Source organism: Helianthus annuus, chromosome 13 (assembly GCF_002127325.2).
Source record: "Helianthus annuus cultivar XRQ/B chromosome 13, HanXRQr2.0-SUNRISE, whole genome shotgun sequence".
Classification (NCBI taxonomy): domain Eukaryota; kingdom Viridiplantae; phylum Streptophyta; class Magnoliopsida; order Asterales; family Asteraceae; genus Helianthus; species Helianthus annuus.
In genome coordinates this window covers 111,114,319-111,130,978 of record NC_035445.2, presented here as the reverse complement: position 1 = coordinate 111,130,978, position 16,660 = coordinate 111,114,319, and the positions used below count along the sequence as shown (strand labels likewise).

Below are 16,660 nucleotides of genomic sequence, written 5' to 3'. Positions count from 1 at the left end.
GAGCAAATCGAACACCTTCTTAAACAAGCCACTGGTGCGTCGGCGATCCTCTCGCATATTGTGCTGAAACTCGCGTCGCATGCTATCAATCCCCTGCAGGATCTCCTGAACCTGCGGCGGCGACATCATAGGCGCCGGTGGTGGTGGCTGGTAGTGCTGCGGCTGCGGCGGCTGGTAAGACTGCGGCTGTGGTGGCTGCTGGTAACCCGGAGGGTAACCAAAAGTAGATGGGCCGGCAGCCCAAGGGTCTCCAAGTGGACCACTATGTGGGAGTGAGCTGTAGTTGACAGCTTGCCAATAAGGGTCTCCCGTGTAGTCATAACCCTGAGGGAATACCTGCTCGAACGGGTTGAACTGAGCGGCACTAGCATAAGCCGGAATCGGCTCTCCAAAATTCTGCGGCGGCAGAGGCGGGATCGGAACAGAAGTAACCTCCGATACGGGATGCTGAGACTCCCCTGTCTCAGACTCCCCGGGTAGGGACGTGTAGCGGCTGCTACTAACACGTGGAGGGGTGCCTATGCGAATCCCTCCGCGCGTAGACATGCGCGCATTCCTCCTAGGCCTCTGAGGCGGAGGAGGTAAAACTGGCGGCGGCGGTGGTGACGGAGTGATCACGTCACGCCACAGGGCCTCAGATAGGTCCTGCGGTAGAGGCGGCTGCTGCTGGAGCTGCTGCTGCTGCGAGTGGTGCTGTGAGTGCACCGGCGAACCATGGAGCGATTGAAGCATCGGGGTACCATGGAGTGATTTCAGCATAGGAGAATTGTGGCTAGGGGTGAAGTACCAATCATGCTGCTTGAACCTCTCCTGGAAGCTGTCCACACCATTAAATGGTGATCCTGTGTATGGCGACCCATCCGATATCTCAATCGGGTGGTTTGGTGTACCTGATGGTGGTAGCGAGGGGTCCGTCTCCTCGTCCACGTCCATCCCGTGACCACCAGAAAAGTGGTCCTCCTGTCCAAGTGGGTTATGGCCCACTGGCTCCTCCACATAAGCATTAGGGTTATACAAACCCTGGTAGGCTGGCGCTGGATGTTGGTGCGGTGACTGGTGCAACGGTATGTATGATCCAAGCGAATCATGGGGCCCGTTCTCCGAATGGGGCCCAAACGAGTGGGGTAATGACGGAGAAGTGCTCGCGGAAACCGAATGCCTAGCAGGCTCGGCAATAGACCTCCAAAGGTCGTTGGCGGCTGTGTGATGTGTAGCAGATGGGGCCCGCCTATGCGAGGGACCAGCCTCATGATCGTGCGATGTAGGAAATCCTCCACGACCTCTCATCCTTGGCGGCATCCTGATCCTGTCAAAAATCAAACAAGTTGCACAACATATATATAAGACAATGCAATAATAATTAAAAATAAATTAAACGAAATGTTGAACATTTCCTAAGTTCTTTGTCTAGACTCGAAAATCGAGGATGTGCAATTGTGTAACTGAGATTAAACACATTAGGATAGTGTTTAATTCACTCAGCGTTGGCTCTGATACCAACCTGTCACACCCCCAATTTCCACGTGTCACCGGTGGGCCCGGTGTGGGGTACAGTGACGTAGTTGGCATCGTCATAGACAATCAACACAATATAGTAATGCACAGCGGAAGCAGAATAGAAACATTTCAACTTTTAAATAAAGTGTAATAATAAATATCACAGTAGTTGAAATGGATCCACAGGCGGATCAAATAAAAATAGAAATAAATAGTTCAACAGATAAATGTCGTCCGAGTTTGCGAGACTATTGTGGACGCTCTCTAGGAAACAGCCAGCCTATTTCCGTATAGTACCTGCACTTAATCTTTTGGGAAAAATACGTCAGTTTACACTGGTAAATACAAATCGACCGACTCATTTTGAAAATGATTTAAAATTTATTTAAATGCACAAGGCATAAATATTTTTATTAACTTGGGATAATCATTTAATATGAACTATTGAACGAATTACATGCACTTATATCTCTGGTGGCCCGGGATCTACTGTCCGGGCTAGAGATTTAATTGACACACCACATCAAAGAGTTATACACGACGGGTGTACGCCTACACCCCGTGCTCTGGTCGTGGCCATCTCGTAAGATAATGCCAAGGATATCCGGGACACGGTCAAAAACCCCCCAAAGCCTTTAAGTAAGACAAAACTGTTTAAACGAAATCACACAAGCTATTCAAGACTGAACACCCATAGGGAGCAGGACTTGTGCGCCCGATCAAGCGGTATTTTAAATACCGTACCCCAAGCTCGTATAGGGAAAATAAGTCAAAATGTATTTACCTGAGCAAGTATAAGTCACAAACGATAAGTGGTGGTAGCTTTTACCGGGCTTCCTAATCTGGAACAAAGGTTTATAATTAACCTATTAGATTCCTAACGGCCTTTTATTTAAGCTTAAGCTTTGACCGGTTAGTTTTAGGAATGATACGGTTTACGCACGATTAAGCGAAAGACCGGATAGAATGTGATTTAGACCCGACAAGTTTGAATACTTGTATAATATGGGTATACTAAATACATTCTGGATTTTGAAGCAAAAACGATATCGTTTGACCCGTTTCGGTCAATTTACGCAAACTAGTTACGTAAACCGAACCGAACGCGAAAAGGGCGATACGGGTAGCCAAAAGATTCAAATGCAAGTTCCCTGAATTAATATGCTTAGAATATGATATTATATCAGTAAGTTATGTTCTATATTGCCCGGGATAATTTTAAACTCAATTTATGCCTTAGAAGGGCATTTTGGTCATTTAAAAGATAATAAAAGGATAAAATTAGAAATCTGAGTTTCGGGTCTGGTTCATACAGTAAATATGCTTAATATAACATATTATATCAGTAGGGTATGACCCATATGTCAAATATATCATTTAAAACCAAACTATGCACTGTAGGGGTAATTTAGTAATTTCACAAGGGCTAAAAATGCCAAAACTGGAAATCTGAGTTCAAAATATCATACTTACTGTTATTATATGAAAATATGTGATTTACATCAGTAGGTATAAGTCTTGTAGGTATAAAACAAGTACAACGCTTACTATGCGCTTAAAACGCTAAAAATACGATTTAAGGGCGTTTTCGGGTTTTCACAGTAAATCTGAGATTTTTATATTTCCAGAAGTCTTATAATAATTTATTCATCATACAAAATCAGTAGAAAAAGGTTTCGGGTCAAAAGGATGTGTAAAACTCATTTTATGGCGAAAACGGTCAAAACCGACATAAACCGAAATGGCTAGGTGATCTAGGATCCGTTCAGCCAAAAATTACTTAAAAATCATCAAAATTCCCAGAATATTATATATAATCAGTTGGTAAAAAGTTTTGTACCAAAACGTGGCCAAAAACGGGTTCTACGCAAAAAGGACCGTTTATGTAAATTTATAACATAGTTTACGCTAATGGCCATAACTCACAATCTGGACCACCAACTGATCCGAAACTTTCGGTGCAAGTTTATATAATAAAAATAAAGATTTCTATCCTTTCACTTTTCCAAAAATCCCGTTTTAAATCAAAAAGGGCAAAATAGTCAACTTTATGCATAAACCGGGAACAAGCATTCGAATAGGCTAAGCATAGACTCAATCAAAGAAAATTCCAGAAAGTTTAACTAAAATAAAAATAGTCAAAAATACTTTCCAATACAGATCTTGTACATGCATGTACGAGTCCGAATCGATAGTCTACGAAATAATCGTTTTACAAGACTTTCGGTTCCGATTCGTGTCTACACTATAGATTGTCGAGTTGATGATGGTTAAAACACCTTTACATATATATTACAAGTCATTTTTAATGATCAATCAGTTTGCATGTCATCTATATCATTAATCATGTCATTTTTCACAAAACTCACTTCTGTTGACTTTTTAGAAACAGGTTTGACTCGACATTAAGCATGCATGTAGTGGGAATCAGTTAGTAACCTTTAGAGGGTTTGTTTCCCACATAAATACCAATCTATAACAAGTTTCAATTCGAGAAATTACTGAAAGAAATCCGTTTAATCAGAAAGTCAAAGGTTATGAACACCCAGTTTGACTTTTACTAATAATCATAGCAAAAACGGGTTAAAGAACGAATTGAATGCTTACAATAGTTCTATAGGTGTTAAATGATCACTAGGAGTCGGCCTTGAGGATCAGATTATCTCCAGAGAAGCTTTGAGAGCTCTTGCAAGTCTTGGTGTTCTTGTTTACTATGAAAATGCTCAAGAAATGGATGCAAATTCGGATTTAAAGCAGGTAATTGAGGTTTACTGTTGTAGTAGGCTTGCATGTAATGTTATTGGTGCAAGAGGAGGCAAGACCAGCTGTAATACACTTGAATTCGGACCCAAATAACCCATAATTGAATTTCTGGTCGCTGGCAGTCCCACGCGGCCCGCTTGGGCTTTCCCAGGCGGGTCGCCTGACCCTTGTTTCAGCCAAACAACTTTCCAATGTTGACAGCTTTGACCCCTGAACTTGTTCGTGATGTTTCGGCTACTTTTCTCGACCCGTAAACCCCCAAACTTGGTTTTTAAGAACCTTAGGACTTTTACCAACATGGTAATGCCCTCGGATAACTTTGCGCTCAACCGAAAAGCCCTGAATTCGACGTTGACGCTTTTAGTCCCTTAAGTACGGTTTTGGCCATAACTTTCTCATACGTTGACGAAACTTCATGAAATTTTTACCACATATTCTAGTGAGTATATTTTAGCTATACAAAGCTTCGGGTCTGCCAAAAGTTCACTCAGAGGTATAAATTAAACATGTTGACACTTTTGGCCCCTATAGTTTACAATACTCCACTTTTGGGCAATTTCCGCGTCGTATGATCCATGAACCATCCGTTAAAGGTTATAAACATTATGTGGGGTTATCATAGAGCCTATTTATCCATTGTTGTCACTTTGGACCCTTACGTTCCATAGTTTTCACTGTTTGTCACTTTTAGTCCCTCTAAAGTATGTTTTCACATAACGGAACCTTATGACACGTGTCAAGACATTATTGGACGAAATTTTTCGAGGTGTTACAACGATGTATCTTAAATGTGTTAAATAATAATCACGTTTGTGTTTGTTCAATATATGCGTTACATCACGTTAAAACCGAATGTCACCGACACGACCCAATCAGATTCAATACGCACTTGTACGACCCAAAATGACAATATACATCATAATACTACAATTAATGAAAAAATACGTCATGTTCATGTACGGTAGGCGGCTGATACACATAACACTTCTCACAGGAGTACTTGTGCTTTCAAACAATGATACGAAATAACGGAATAAGACATCACACGTAACCGATTTGATCCGGAACTTGCAGTATAGTCCATATATATTAAAAAATGATGTATAATGGAAAAAACATGAAATTTAGACTATTTATCGACGCGTTTGTGAATTAAAAACAATTTTAAAAAATTTAAAAAAGGCCCAAAGCGCCCCGCTTTGGCCATAACGCAGCGTTTTGGACACCAAAGCGCCGCGCTATGGCCATAGCGGGGCGCTTCGGTCCGTCGTTATACACTGAAGCGGGGCAGCTTCTCCCCCACTTCACCCAAACACAAAAAACACACACATAAGGTGCGATCTCACACACTAGAGCCGGATTTCGATTTTTTCAAGCTTTCAACCGCTAAAAGGTAAGATCGAACACCCTTAATCGTTTCGGTATAACCTAACTGTTGATTATTGTGTTGATTTGGGCCGGTTGCACAGATTCGGGGTTGGTTCTGTTCTTCAAAATGAAGAACCAAAGCGCCGCGCCGAGGCCAAAGCGGGGCGCTTTGGTTCATGTTTATTTTTTTTATTTGTTATTAGTTTAATTATTATTATTTGTTTAATACTATTTGTTTATTAATATTTGTTTAATATTATTATTTGTTTAATATTATTTGTTTATTAATATTTGTTTAATATTATTATTTGTTTAATATTATTTGTTTATTAATATTTGTTTAATATTATTATTTATTAATATTGTTATTTGTTTAATATTACTAGGATTTTGACGCGCCGCGCGTTGCGGCGGCGTCGAAAGTTAAAATAACTCGTATTTATACTGTATATTTGACCCGACTCTTTACTTAAAAAAATTACATCGCCATCGAATGAAAACGTAGTATATTTGACCTGACTTGCTTTCAAATACAGTTTACGAACATACACAAAATAAGTAGAACATAGATAAAAAAAATAATAATTTGTCCACCATGCGGTGTAAAGTCGTAAAAGTCATTTAAACCAAAGGAGGTGTCAAGTTATTAAGTAGAAAAGGTTAAGAATGTCAAAGTTGTCAATTACTGAAAGTTAGAAGTGAATATACAACTTACTTAAAGATAAGGGTTAATATTGTTTCATGTCAAAAGATTAAGGGTGTAAAGTGAAAATACTTGAAAGTGTAAGGGCCCTAAAGAAATGAAAAAGTCAAAAACTTGAGGGTTAAAAAGAGAAAGGTCTCCACCGACCTTTCTCTTTAATAGTCTATAAATTTGTTTAATATTATTTGTTTATTTAATATTATTATTTGTTTATTTAATATTATTATCTGTTTATTTAATATTAGTATTTGTTTATTTAATCTTATTATTTGTTTAATATTATTTGTTTATTTAATATTATTATTTGTTTATTTAATATTATTATTTGTTTAATGTTATTTGTTTAATATTATTTGTTTATTTAATATTATATTTTCAATGTGCAGGGATGGATTCCTCCGATGACGAGATTGAGCATATGGAGGCTGAGGGAGAGGTGGGGGACGAGGGAGAGCCGGCATGTTCGTACCTGCAGTTTCCGCAGGGGTCACGGGCGAGGGGGAGATGCGCTAGGTTGCGCACCATAGAGATTGGGGAGCATGTAGGGATAGACTGGGAGCTGCTGACTACCTTGGGAGAGGTCGAGCGGGCGCGTGATATAGTTGGACTAGATACTCCTTGGTCGCGCCTATTTGAGTTAGCGATGGAGGACTCGTACCCTGAGCTTACGGTCAAGTTTCTTTCTACGTTTACATACGCGCCGCATCCGGCGGATTACGTGGAGGACCCGGATTTTCCAGTCCACGAGATTACATTCCGTCTCGCCGGTCAGGAGTTTCAGATGAGTGTGCGAGAGTTTGCTGTCGTTACAGGTTTGTACACAGAGCCTGAGCTTGATACTGATTTATATACGCAGGCGGTTACGATGATGGACAGGCAGACGCTTATCAGTTTCTGGAGGGCCATTTCCAGGGCTCCCTTTGGGAAATCCTAGCAAAAGGCCACCACCATTAGAGACCCCTTGTACCGATACCTGCACCATGTTATCGCGTCGACTATCGTGCCGCGGGGTTCCAACAAGGAGAAGGTCAACCTCAGTGACCTTTTCTTTCTATACTGCCTACTACGCCGCCAGCCCTGCGATCTAGCAACCAGCCTGGCAGATTACTTTTCTACAGCATACCACCGGCAGCTCCGCGGGCAGCTGCACACTGGCTCATACATCACCGCCATTGCACGCTCGCTAGGGATCGTGCCCGAGCATGATCCGCTGCTGTCCGATCCGGTCCCGTCATCCAGGTTGGGCCGTGCGTCAGTATCTAGCATGCAGATCACCCGTACCTTTGATGTCGGTCTGAGGTTCAGGGGTGCTGACGGGCTGATTTGGCAGCCGGAGGTGTTGCCGGAGGTCATCCCGGTTGTTATTGAGGTAAGGCCTGGAGTGTTAGCCCCTCCTGATGTTCAGCAGGCCGCTCGGCAGGCTCAGCTACAGGCTCTGGGCATCGATCAGCCTCAGGCTCAGCCTCAAGATCCGGCTCAGGAGGAGCATGTCGAGGAGATCCCGTTACCACCAGTTCAGCCAGCTCCTGATCCGCCACAGTACCCGCAGCACGTTTACGCTGACCTGCCTCCGGCAGCGCGTGAGGTGGCTCGGGACTTCGACCGGCGCCTCAGACGTCAGGGCGCACACATTGACTGGATCGTCCAGACTCTCGTTGATCTACGAGAGCTCGCTGCGTTGCCTCCACTTCCCCTCCCACCGTCCCCGCCGCACGAGGATTAGTACATTACTTTGTTTGTTTAGTGTTTTGTTATGTATTATGTACTCAGTTGTACCTTTTTGTTGTGTATTGTATGTACAAACTGATATATATATATATATATATATATATTGCAGTTAATCTTCTATTTACATCACGTTGGTTCTGGATTGTTTACGTTTAATTCTTATGGCTTTCTGTACATTTTATTTAACGTGTTCGTTTAATTTAACAAAATAAACAACGTTAAGAACTTATATTATACACATTCTATAAAAATAATGACGTAATTATAAAACAACTATGAATTATATGTAACAAAACTAAAATAAAAATTTTTCCTCCAAAAATCTCTATCAAACTAATTCAAACAAAAATCCCTACCAAACTAACCCACATCAACCCAAATTCAATCTGTTGACCAAGACCAAAGCGCCCGCTTTGGCCATAGCGCGGCGCTTTGGATGTGCAAAAAGACAAAATGCGTGTGCGAATAGACCAGGCCTTAAAAAATCATGTGTATAATCGGGTTGAATAAATCTACCAAATAATAAAAAATTACATCCTTAAAACCCCGTATATTACAAGTGTTGAATAGATCTAAAAAAGTGTTATATCTTTAAAAACCATGTGTATTACACAGATTCAATAAATGTAATTTTGTATATTAAATACTAAAACGCCGTATCTTTCGAAAACCCGTGTATAGTCGGGTTGAAAAATCTACCAAATAAAAAAAAAATTATATCCTTAAAAACCCCGCGTTTTACACGAGTTAAATAAACATAATTTTGTATACCAAATAATAAAAAAGTTATATTTTTAATAAATTAGGATAAAATTTAATATTAATTTATTATTTATATATTTAATATAAGATAAGTAGATAAGAGTGGTATTTGTTTTAAAAATATATTAAATTAACAATTTAGATTTGAGGATAATATTTTATCAAATTATGATAAGATTAATATTAATATATTATTTATTTGTTTAGATAAATATAGATTTGAGAATACCTTCAATGAATGACACGTGTCCAAAAATTGGTTTCTTAGATTAGATTAGATTAGATTTAACTCTCACATAGACGAAAAAAAGTAATTAACTTTAACAATAATAATGTTTATGTTTATCAGTAAAAACTCACAAAACTCAAAATTCATAATATATCTATTTAGATATAAACCACCGTTAGACTGGTGGCAGTCTCCGTCCACCTGAAACCCGCCGGCGTTAGGGCAAAATCACCGCCCTCCGTCCTCCTCTACGCCACCACTTTCAACCTAATTATCTTAACAACTTTACCGGAGAGGAAGGTGTGAGCTTCCGTACGGAGCGATGTCAGACCTAGACAAGCAAATTGAGAAGCTCAAGAACTGTGAACCATTAGAAGAATCTGAAGTCAAAGCTCTATGTTTAAAGGCTATGGAAATCCTCGTTGAAGAGAGCAACGTCCAACGAGTCGATGCTCCCGTTACCGTAAGAAAATAATAGATTATGATTTGTTTGCTTACTGATTGTAGAGTTTTGTATAATTCTAGTTTAATCTGAAGTTTGTGAAAGTGCGATGAATTCGTTTACTGAATCTGTTGTATTTTGAGTTGAAGATATTGTTTTAGATTGATGTGAAATTATGAATGCCAGTCGTGGATTGGTGTTTTTGTTATAGTAGGATTTGAGATTGAAGATTAAGTGATAATTTGTTAATCTGAAATGATTTTGAGCTTTTGGTAGATAAGTGTGGGAAATGATTATATAGTTTACAGTGATTTAGGGTTCTTAAGTTTAGTATGGGGAGTGATTTCCACTCAGCATTGATGACACCGCCGCTTTAGCCTTGGATGGTATAGGATAAAATACACGGAAGATGAGATGTTTTAGCATAGATAGAGTTGGAAGTTTGTTGAAGACTTTCTACTGGATCTAAAGTCACTTTCGTTGGTTTGATATTGTATCTTGGTTTAGTATAAAGCGTGAAGCGCTCTGAGGTGTTTAGGTCCCAAAAGCCAAGTACGCGCATCATATACGTGAGGCATTGCTCTATCACTTTATGTACAAGTATTGCATTATATGCAGAAAGTTTGTCATGCTTCATGCCATGGGAATTTTAAGTGTATTTTGAAATGTCGTGGTAGAACGCTCGTAACTGGAGTGTTTTGTCATTAGCCTTTTAGGATAGTTCTGTTCAAGTTTTTTTCGGTTACACTCTAATGATTTCTTCTACTGTAAAGTGGTATAATCTTAGCCGTAATAATGACTTCTGGTGATTGGAGTTTTCTCCACACAGTTCATTATTCAGTGATGTAACTCACCGTAAGTTCCCAAGCTTTTATTCATAAAGGCAACCCTATGCTTCATAGTCACATTTTATTTCTAGTTTCTCAAACTGTAATTACAGGCGAGTACTAGATGAATACATTTTCCCATTTGCTCGTGGACATATCATACCCTTACCTCACAACTTATTCAGTCGTGTATCCTTATTATGTGGCTTAATAATGCACACATGCCAAAGGTATATTCATTGGTTTGTCACCCTAGGTACAGCATGGGATGGTTCATTTAATGGTTTTTATGATATTTGCTTGATGAATGGAAATTTATGGATGCGTTTTTTCTTATAACCATAAGAAAGTGTTTTTTTTTTTGCATGGAAAAAGAGATTGTCGCAGTGTAACTGTTTTGATCGCATACTCTAATAGTTCTCTTTTGTGCTGTATTAGATATGTGGCGACATCCACGGACAATTTTATGACATGATACAACTTTTTAAAGTAGGCGGTGATTGCCCAAAAACCAGCTACTTGTTTCTTGGCGACTTTGTGGACCGAGGGTTCTACTCTGTCGAGACATTTCTGCTTTTGCTTGCCTTAAAGGTAAATCCGTGCTTTTGATCTATTGAGATGAGTTGTGCAATGTGTTCCAATATATTTGCTTTACTCAAAATAAACAAATGTTGTAATAGGAAATTTTGTATTATCAATAACGAGGCTATTTTCTTTTCACACATTATTTTAATTATTTGTTTTCGATCCGAGTTGTACATCAGTATTGGTTATCAAGCCATGAATAGAATGAAGTCTGAAGAACTTTTTTCCTTGTTTTAGTTTCCTGTTCCAAGAACCGTTTATTTTATTTGGAGTAAAGTACACGGATGGTCCCTGTTGTTCCCCAAAACTTTGAATTTGGTCCCTAGCTTTCCAAAAGTACACGGATGGTTCTTGTGGTTTACACTTTGTAACGCATTTGGTCCCCAACTTTTTTTCCAAAAGTACATGAATGGTCCCTATGGTTTGCACTTTGTAACGCATTTAGTCTATAACTTGGACCTTCTGAAACCTTTAGATGTGTTTGCTGGGGACTAAATGTGTTACAAAGTGCAAACCACAGGGACCATCCGTATACTTTTGAAAAGCTAGAGACCAAATTCAAAATTCCGGTAAACCACAGGAGCCAGCCGTGTACTTTACTTTTTATTTTATAATTTGATATATGTGTACTCTTTTAGCTAAAGCGCTCTTGTAATTAGGTGAGGTATCCGGATAGGATAACGCTGATTAGGGGCAACCACGAGAGTCGACAGATCACACAGGTATACGATATATCATTTTCACCTGATTTGTTGGTCCCACATTGAATTTGTTTGAAAATGTACAGTTATTCCCTATGGTAGGTGTATGGATTCTATGATGAGTGCTTAAGGAAGTATGGCTCTGTTAATGTTTGGAGATATTGCACCGATATATTCGATTACTTAAGGTTTGCTAAATTTCTTTTCCGATACGTAAACTTTTCTGATATATTTGCACCATTTAAATATATAATTTTTACAGTTTGTCCGCTCTCATTGAGAACAAAATATTTACAGTTCACGGTGGCCTCTCTCCTTCCATCAACACATTAGACCAGGTTTGACAAGTCAAAATATATAGAGTAAAATGACATTTTCGTCCCTGATGTTTGGTCAGTTTTGCGACTTTTGCCCAAAGGTTTGTTTTTCCGCATCTGGATCCAAAAGGTTTAAAATCTTGCCATTTTCATCCGGCTCGTTAACTCCATCCATTTTTCTCCGTTAAATCAGAGGTGTTTCCGTCTTTTTTGCTAACTTAAAGGGCAATTTGGTCCTCACTTTATGTATTAAGACTTAATTTACTTGAAAAAGACTAAATTGCCCTTTAAGTTAACAAAAAAGACGGAAATACCCCTGACTTAACGGAGAAAAATGGATGGAGTTAACGAGCCGGATGAAAATGGCAAAAGATTTAAAACCTTATGGATCCAGGTGTGGAAAATCAAACCTTTGGACGAAAGTCGCAAAACTGGTCAAACCCCAGTGACGAAAATGGCATTTCATTCCAAAATATTTTAATCCTTCCCACGTTAATGATATTTTTATTATGTTTGACTATCTAGATTCGATCAATTGACCGGAAGCAAGAAGTACCTCACGAAGGTGCGATGTGTGACCTCATGTGGTCAGACCCAGAGGATATTGACGGCTGGGGTTTGAGTCCACGTGGCGCTGGTTTCTTGTTTGGCGGCGGTGTTGTCACGTCTTTTAATCACAACAACAACATTGATTATATTTGTCGGGCTCACCAGTTGGTAATGGAAGGTTATAAATGGATGTTTAATAAGCAGATAGTTACCGTTTGGTCGGCTCCAAATTACTGTTACCGGTGCGTTTACGTTTACTAACCCTCCATTGTTTCATTGTTTAATGATTAACTATTAGTAAATAATTTTCCGAATTTCATGTTTCAGGTGCGGCAACGTAGCTGCTATTCTTGAGCTGGATGAGAACCTTAATAAACAGTTTCGTGTGTTTGAAGCAGCCCCTTACGTATGTACCCTGGGATCGGACTCGTTTCGACTTATTTATAAGAATTTACAAAAAAAAAATGGCAAAAGCGAATAGTTAGCTGGTCAAATCAGCCCTATTTACTGGGCTGTAAAAGAACCGAACATTCAGCGAACTGTTCGACGGAAAGTTTGTTTATGTTTGTTTATTAAACGAACAAACATGAAAAGGATTTATGTTTGTTTGCTTAAACGAACAAACACAAACAAGTTTCTTGTTTGTCATTTTATGTACAAATATTATATATATATAATATTTGTTATATAACAAATCACGCACGTTGTTGTACGTGAAGTACGTTAAGCCGTAATGTACGATATACTTTTTCTATATATATATATAGGTAGAGGATCCTGTAAAAAGTGCTCAAAGTGTGATAATGTATTATAACACTATATCTATCTACTATAATAAAAGAAACCAAGTTTTAGACACGTGTCATTCATAGAAGGTATCCTCAAATTTATATTTATCTTATATTAACTAAATAACTAAATAAATAAATAATAAATTAATATTAAATCTTATCATACTTTAATAAAATATTATCCTCAAATCTAAATTGTTAATTTAATATATGTTTAAAACAAGTACCTCTCTTTCCTACTTATTTTATATTAAATATATAAATAATAAATTAATATTAAATGTTATCCTAATTTATTAAAAATATAACTTTTTTTATTAATTGGTAAACAAAATTATATTTATTCAACTCGTGTAAAACGCGGTGTTTTTAAAAATATAACTTTTTTAATTATTTACTATACAAAGTTACATTTATATAACACGTGTAATACACGAAGTTTTTAAAGATATAACTTTTTATCATTTGCTATGTAAAATTAGATTTATTCAACACGTGTAATACACGGGATTTATAAGGATACAATTTTTTATATTATTTGGTAGATTTTTCAACCCGACTATACACGGGTTTTTTAAAGATACGACGTTTTTAGTATTTAATATACAAAATTACATTTATTTAATATGTGTAATACACTAATACATATGGTTTTCAAAGATATAACTCTTTTTTAGATCTATTCAACACGTGTAACATACAGGGTTTTTAAGGATGTAATATTTTTATTATTTGGTAGATTTATTCAACCCGATTATACACGGGTTTTTTAAAGATATGACGTTTTTAGTATTTAGTATATAAAATTACATTTATTTAATATGTGTAATACACATGGTTTTTAAAGATATAACTATTTTTTATTATTTGATATATAAAATTACATTTATTTAACCCGTACAATATATGAGGTTCATAAAGATATAACTTTATTATTTAATATATAAAATTACATTTATTCAACCCGTGTAATACATGGGATTCTAACCTAGTATAATACTATATAACACCATATAAACACCGTATAACAATATGTAACACCATATAATACCATATAACACTATGTAACACTATATATCATTATATAACAAATATAACACTATAGTTTGTCTGATAGCATGTCTATGATAGATGTATAGTGTTATATTTGTTATATAATGATATATAGTGTTACATAGTGTTATATGGTATTATATGGTGTTACATATTGTTATACGGTGTTTATATGGTGTTATATAGTATTATATATAGTGTTATAATACACTTCTCACACTTTAGGCCCTTTTTACACTATCCTTACCCTATATATATATATATATATAGGATAAGGATCATGTGAGAAGTAGTAGGCTATTTGAGAAACTTGAGAAGCATTCTAGACCACACATTTTCCTTAAGCAAAAAAAAATGCAAAAAAATGTAAAAAAATGCAAATTTTTTTTTTTTTTTTTTTGGAAAAATCGCTGGTTTTTCTTTAAGAAATTAATTTTTTATTTATTTTTAAAAAAAATGGGATTTATACATATGTGTATATTGTTAATCTTTTTAACTATACATATATGTATATTGTCAATTATACATATATGTATATACATGTTTAAAATTGAAAAATAAGTGTTATTTAGGATTTAGCATTAGTATTTAGGGTTTAGCATTAGGGTTTAGGGTTTAACTTTATGGTTTAGGGTTTAGCATTAAGGTTTAGTAATAGTATTTAGGGTTTAGCATTAGGGTTTAGCTTTTGGGTTTAGCATTAGGGCTTAGCTTTAACTTTTGGGTTTAGCTTTATCTTTAGGGTTTGCATCAGGGTTTAGCTTTAGGGTTTAGTTTTAGCTTTAGGGTTTAGCATTAGGGTTTAGCTTTAGGGTTTAGAATTAAGGTTTAGCTTTAGGGTTTAGAATTAAGGTTTAGCTTTAGGGTTTAGAATTAAGGTTTAGCTTTAGGGTTTAGGGTTTAGGGTTTAGCATTAAGGTTTAGCTTTAGTGTTTATGGTATAAGGTTTAGGATTTATAACACATATTTTTTCAATTTTAAACATGTATATACATATATGTATAATTGTCAATATACATATATGTATAGTTAAAAAATTAACAATATACACATGTGTATAAATCCCAAAAAAAATAAAAAATTAAAAAAAAAATAAAAAATTTAATCCTTAAAGTAAAAGCTGCGATTTTTCCAAAAAAAAAAAAAAAATTGCATTTTTTTCACTTTTTTTTTGTATTTTTTGCTTAGGGAAAATGTGTGGTCCAGATTGCTTCTCAAGTTTCTCAAATAGGGTGGACTTCTCTTAGGATCCCTACCCTATATATATATATATATATAGAGAGAGAGAAAGTATAATGTACAAAAACCCTTAACCTACATTAACGTACGACAACTAGCGTAATTAGAGTCCATGCATGATTATCAACAAGGTTTCATAAAATGAACTAGCGTAATTAGGGTCCAATGCGTGATTATCTTACAAAAATGATCCCATGCGTTATTTTTGTGTTCCATGCGCCGGATCCGACGGTTCCCTGCTTCGCGTATGTGATGTACGATAACACTTAATGTACGTTAACCCCTCCCTATATATATATATATATATATATATATATATATATATATAAAGATAAAACGACCCTTAAATAATATTAGATACATAAAATACGTATAAAAAATGATTGGTTGTCAGGAGCTCTCGTTCTTCAAATTTTTTGAGTTTTGAAGTGATCCTGGCAAAATGAATATTATGTATATTTTAACTATGAAACTTTGATGTTATGGGCTATATGCTATACTTTTGTTTATGTTCTTATATTATCTCTATTAAAGGAACGAATATAAACAAACATATATTCTGAACTAACAAACACAAAAACATGTTCGTTTAAGTGTTCATGTTTGTTGATATTAATTAAACTGCAGGAATCAAGAGGAGCTTCTGCCAAAAAGCTTGCACCAGATTACTTTTTGTGATTTTCTTTGATGATTTTTTGTCCAATCTCTTTGCTCAAATCATTGATTTCATTTTGTTCATGGGTAGTGTACTAGTATTAGTGTGCATGTGCAAGGTGTTTGTATTGGGAACAATAGGCACATACCTGACTTCAACCCTCACAGGGGTCTGAGTTTTCAATTATATTATATTGGATTTTAATGAGATTTTTGTACCATCATCTTAGATTCATGTGAAACCCTAAAAAGTTGTTATATTATGTCATCTACTTTGTTATGTTATTGTCAAGTTTGTAGCTTAGTATGTTCTTCCTCTATATATACAATATTGTTTAAGGCGCACGTTGGGTGAGGTGCTTAAGGCACCCTGAAAAGCGGCTTGAGGCGTAGGGGAGCCGCCCCCTCAAATTGAGAGCTTTTGCGAATTAGGAAGTTGTACATACATTTAT

At 36.7% G+C, this 16,660-nt stretch overlaps 1 protein-coding gene across 2 annotated transcripts; it reads left to right on the top strand.

Moving 5' to 3' along the window:
* Positions 1 to 9,194: 9,194 nt before the first annotated feature.
* Positions 9,195 to 16,432, top strand: LOC110898990 (serine/threonine-protein phosphatase PP-X isozyme 2). Of its 2 annotated transcripts, none has more exons than XR_002569832.2 (8): positions 9,195 to 9,513; positions 10,758 to 10,910; positions 11,564 to 11,626; positions 11,708 to 11,793; positions 11,903 to 11,943; positions 12,448 to 12,713; positions 12,799 to 12,877; positions 16,182 to 16,432. XR_002569832.2 is itself a non-coding variant. In XM_022145853.2 (8 exons), exons 1-8 carry the CDS (start codon positions 9,373 to 9,375, stop codon positions 16,230 to 16,232), a joined length of 915 nt encoding a protein of 304 aa, XP_022001545.1. In that variant the 5' UTR covers positions 9,195 to 9,372; the 3' UTR covers positions 16,233 to 16,432. The 2 variants fall into 2 exon arrangements, 1 of the variants encoding a protein (XP_022001545.1); XM_022145853.2 differs by having other exon boundaries at positions 11,868 to 11,943.
* Positions 16,433 to 16,660: the final 228 nt, after the last annotated feature.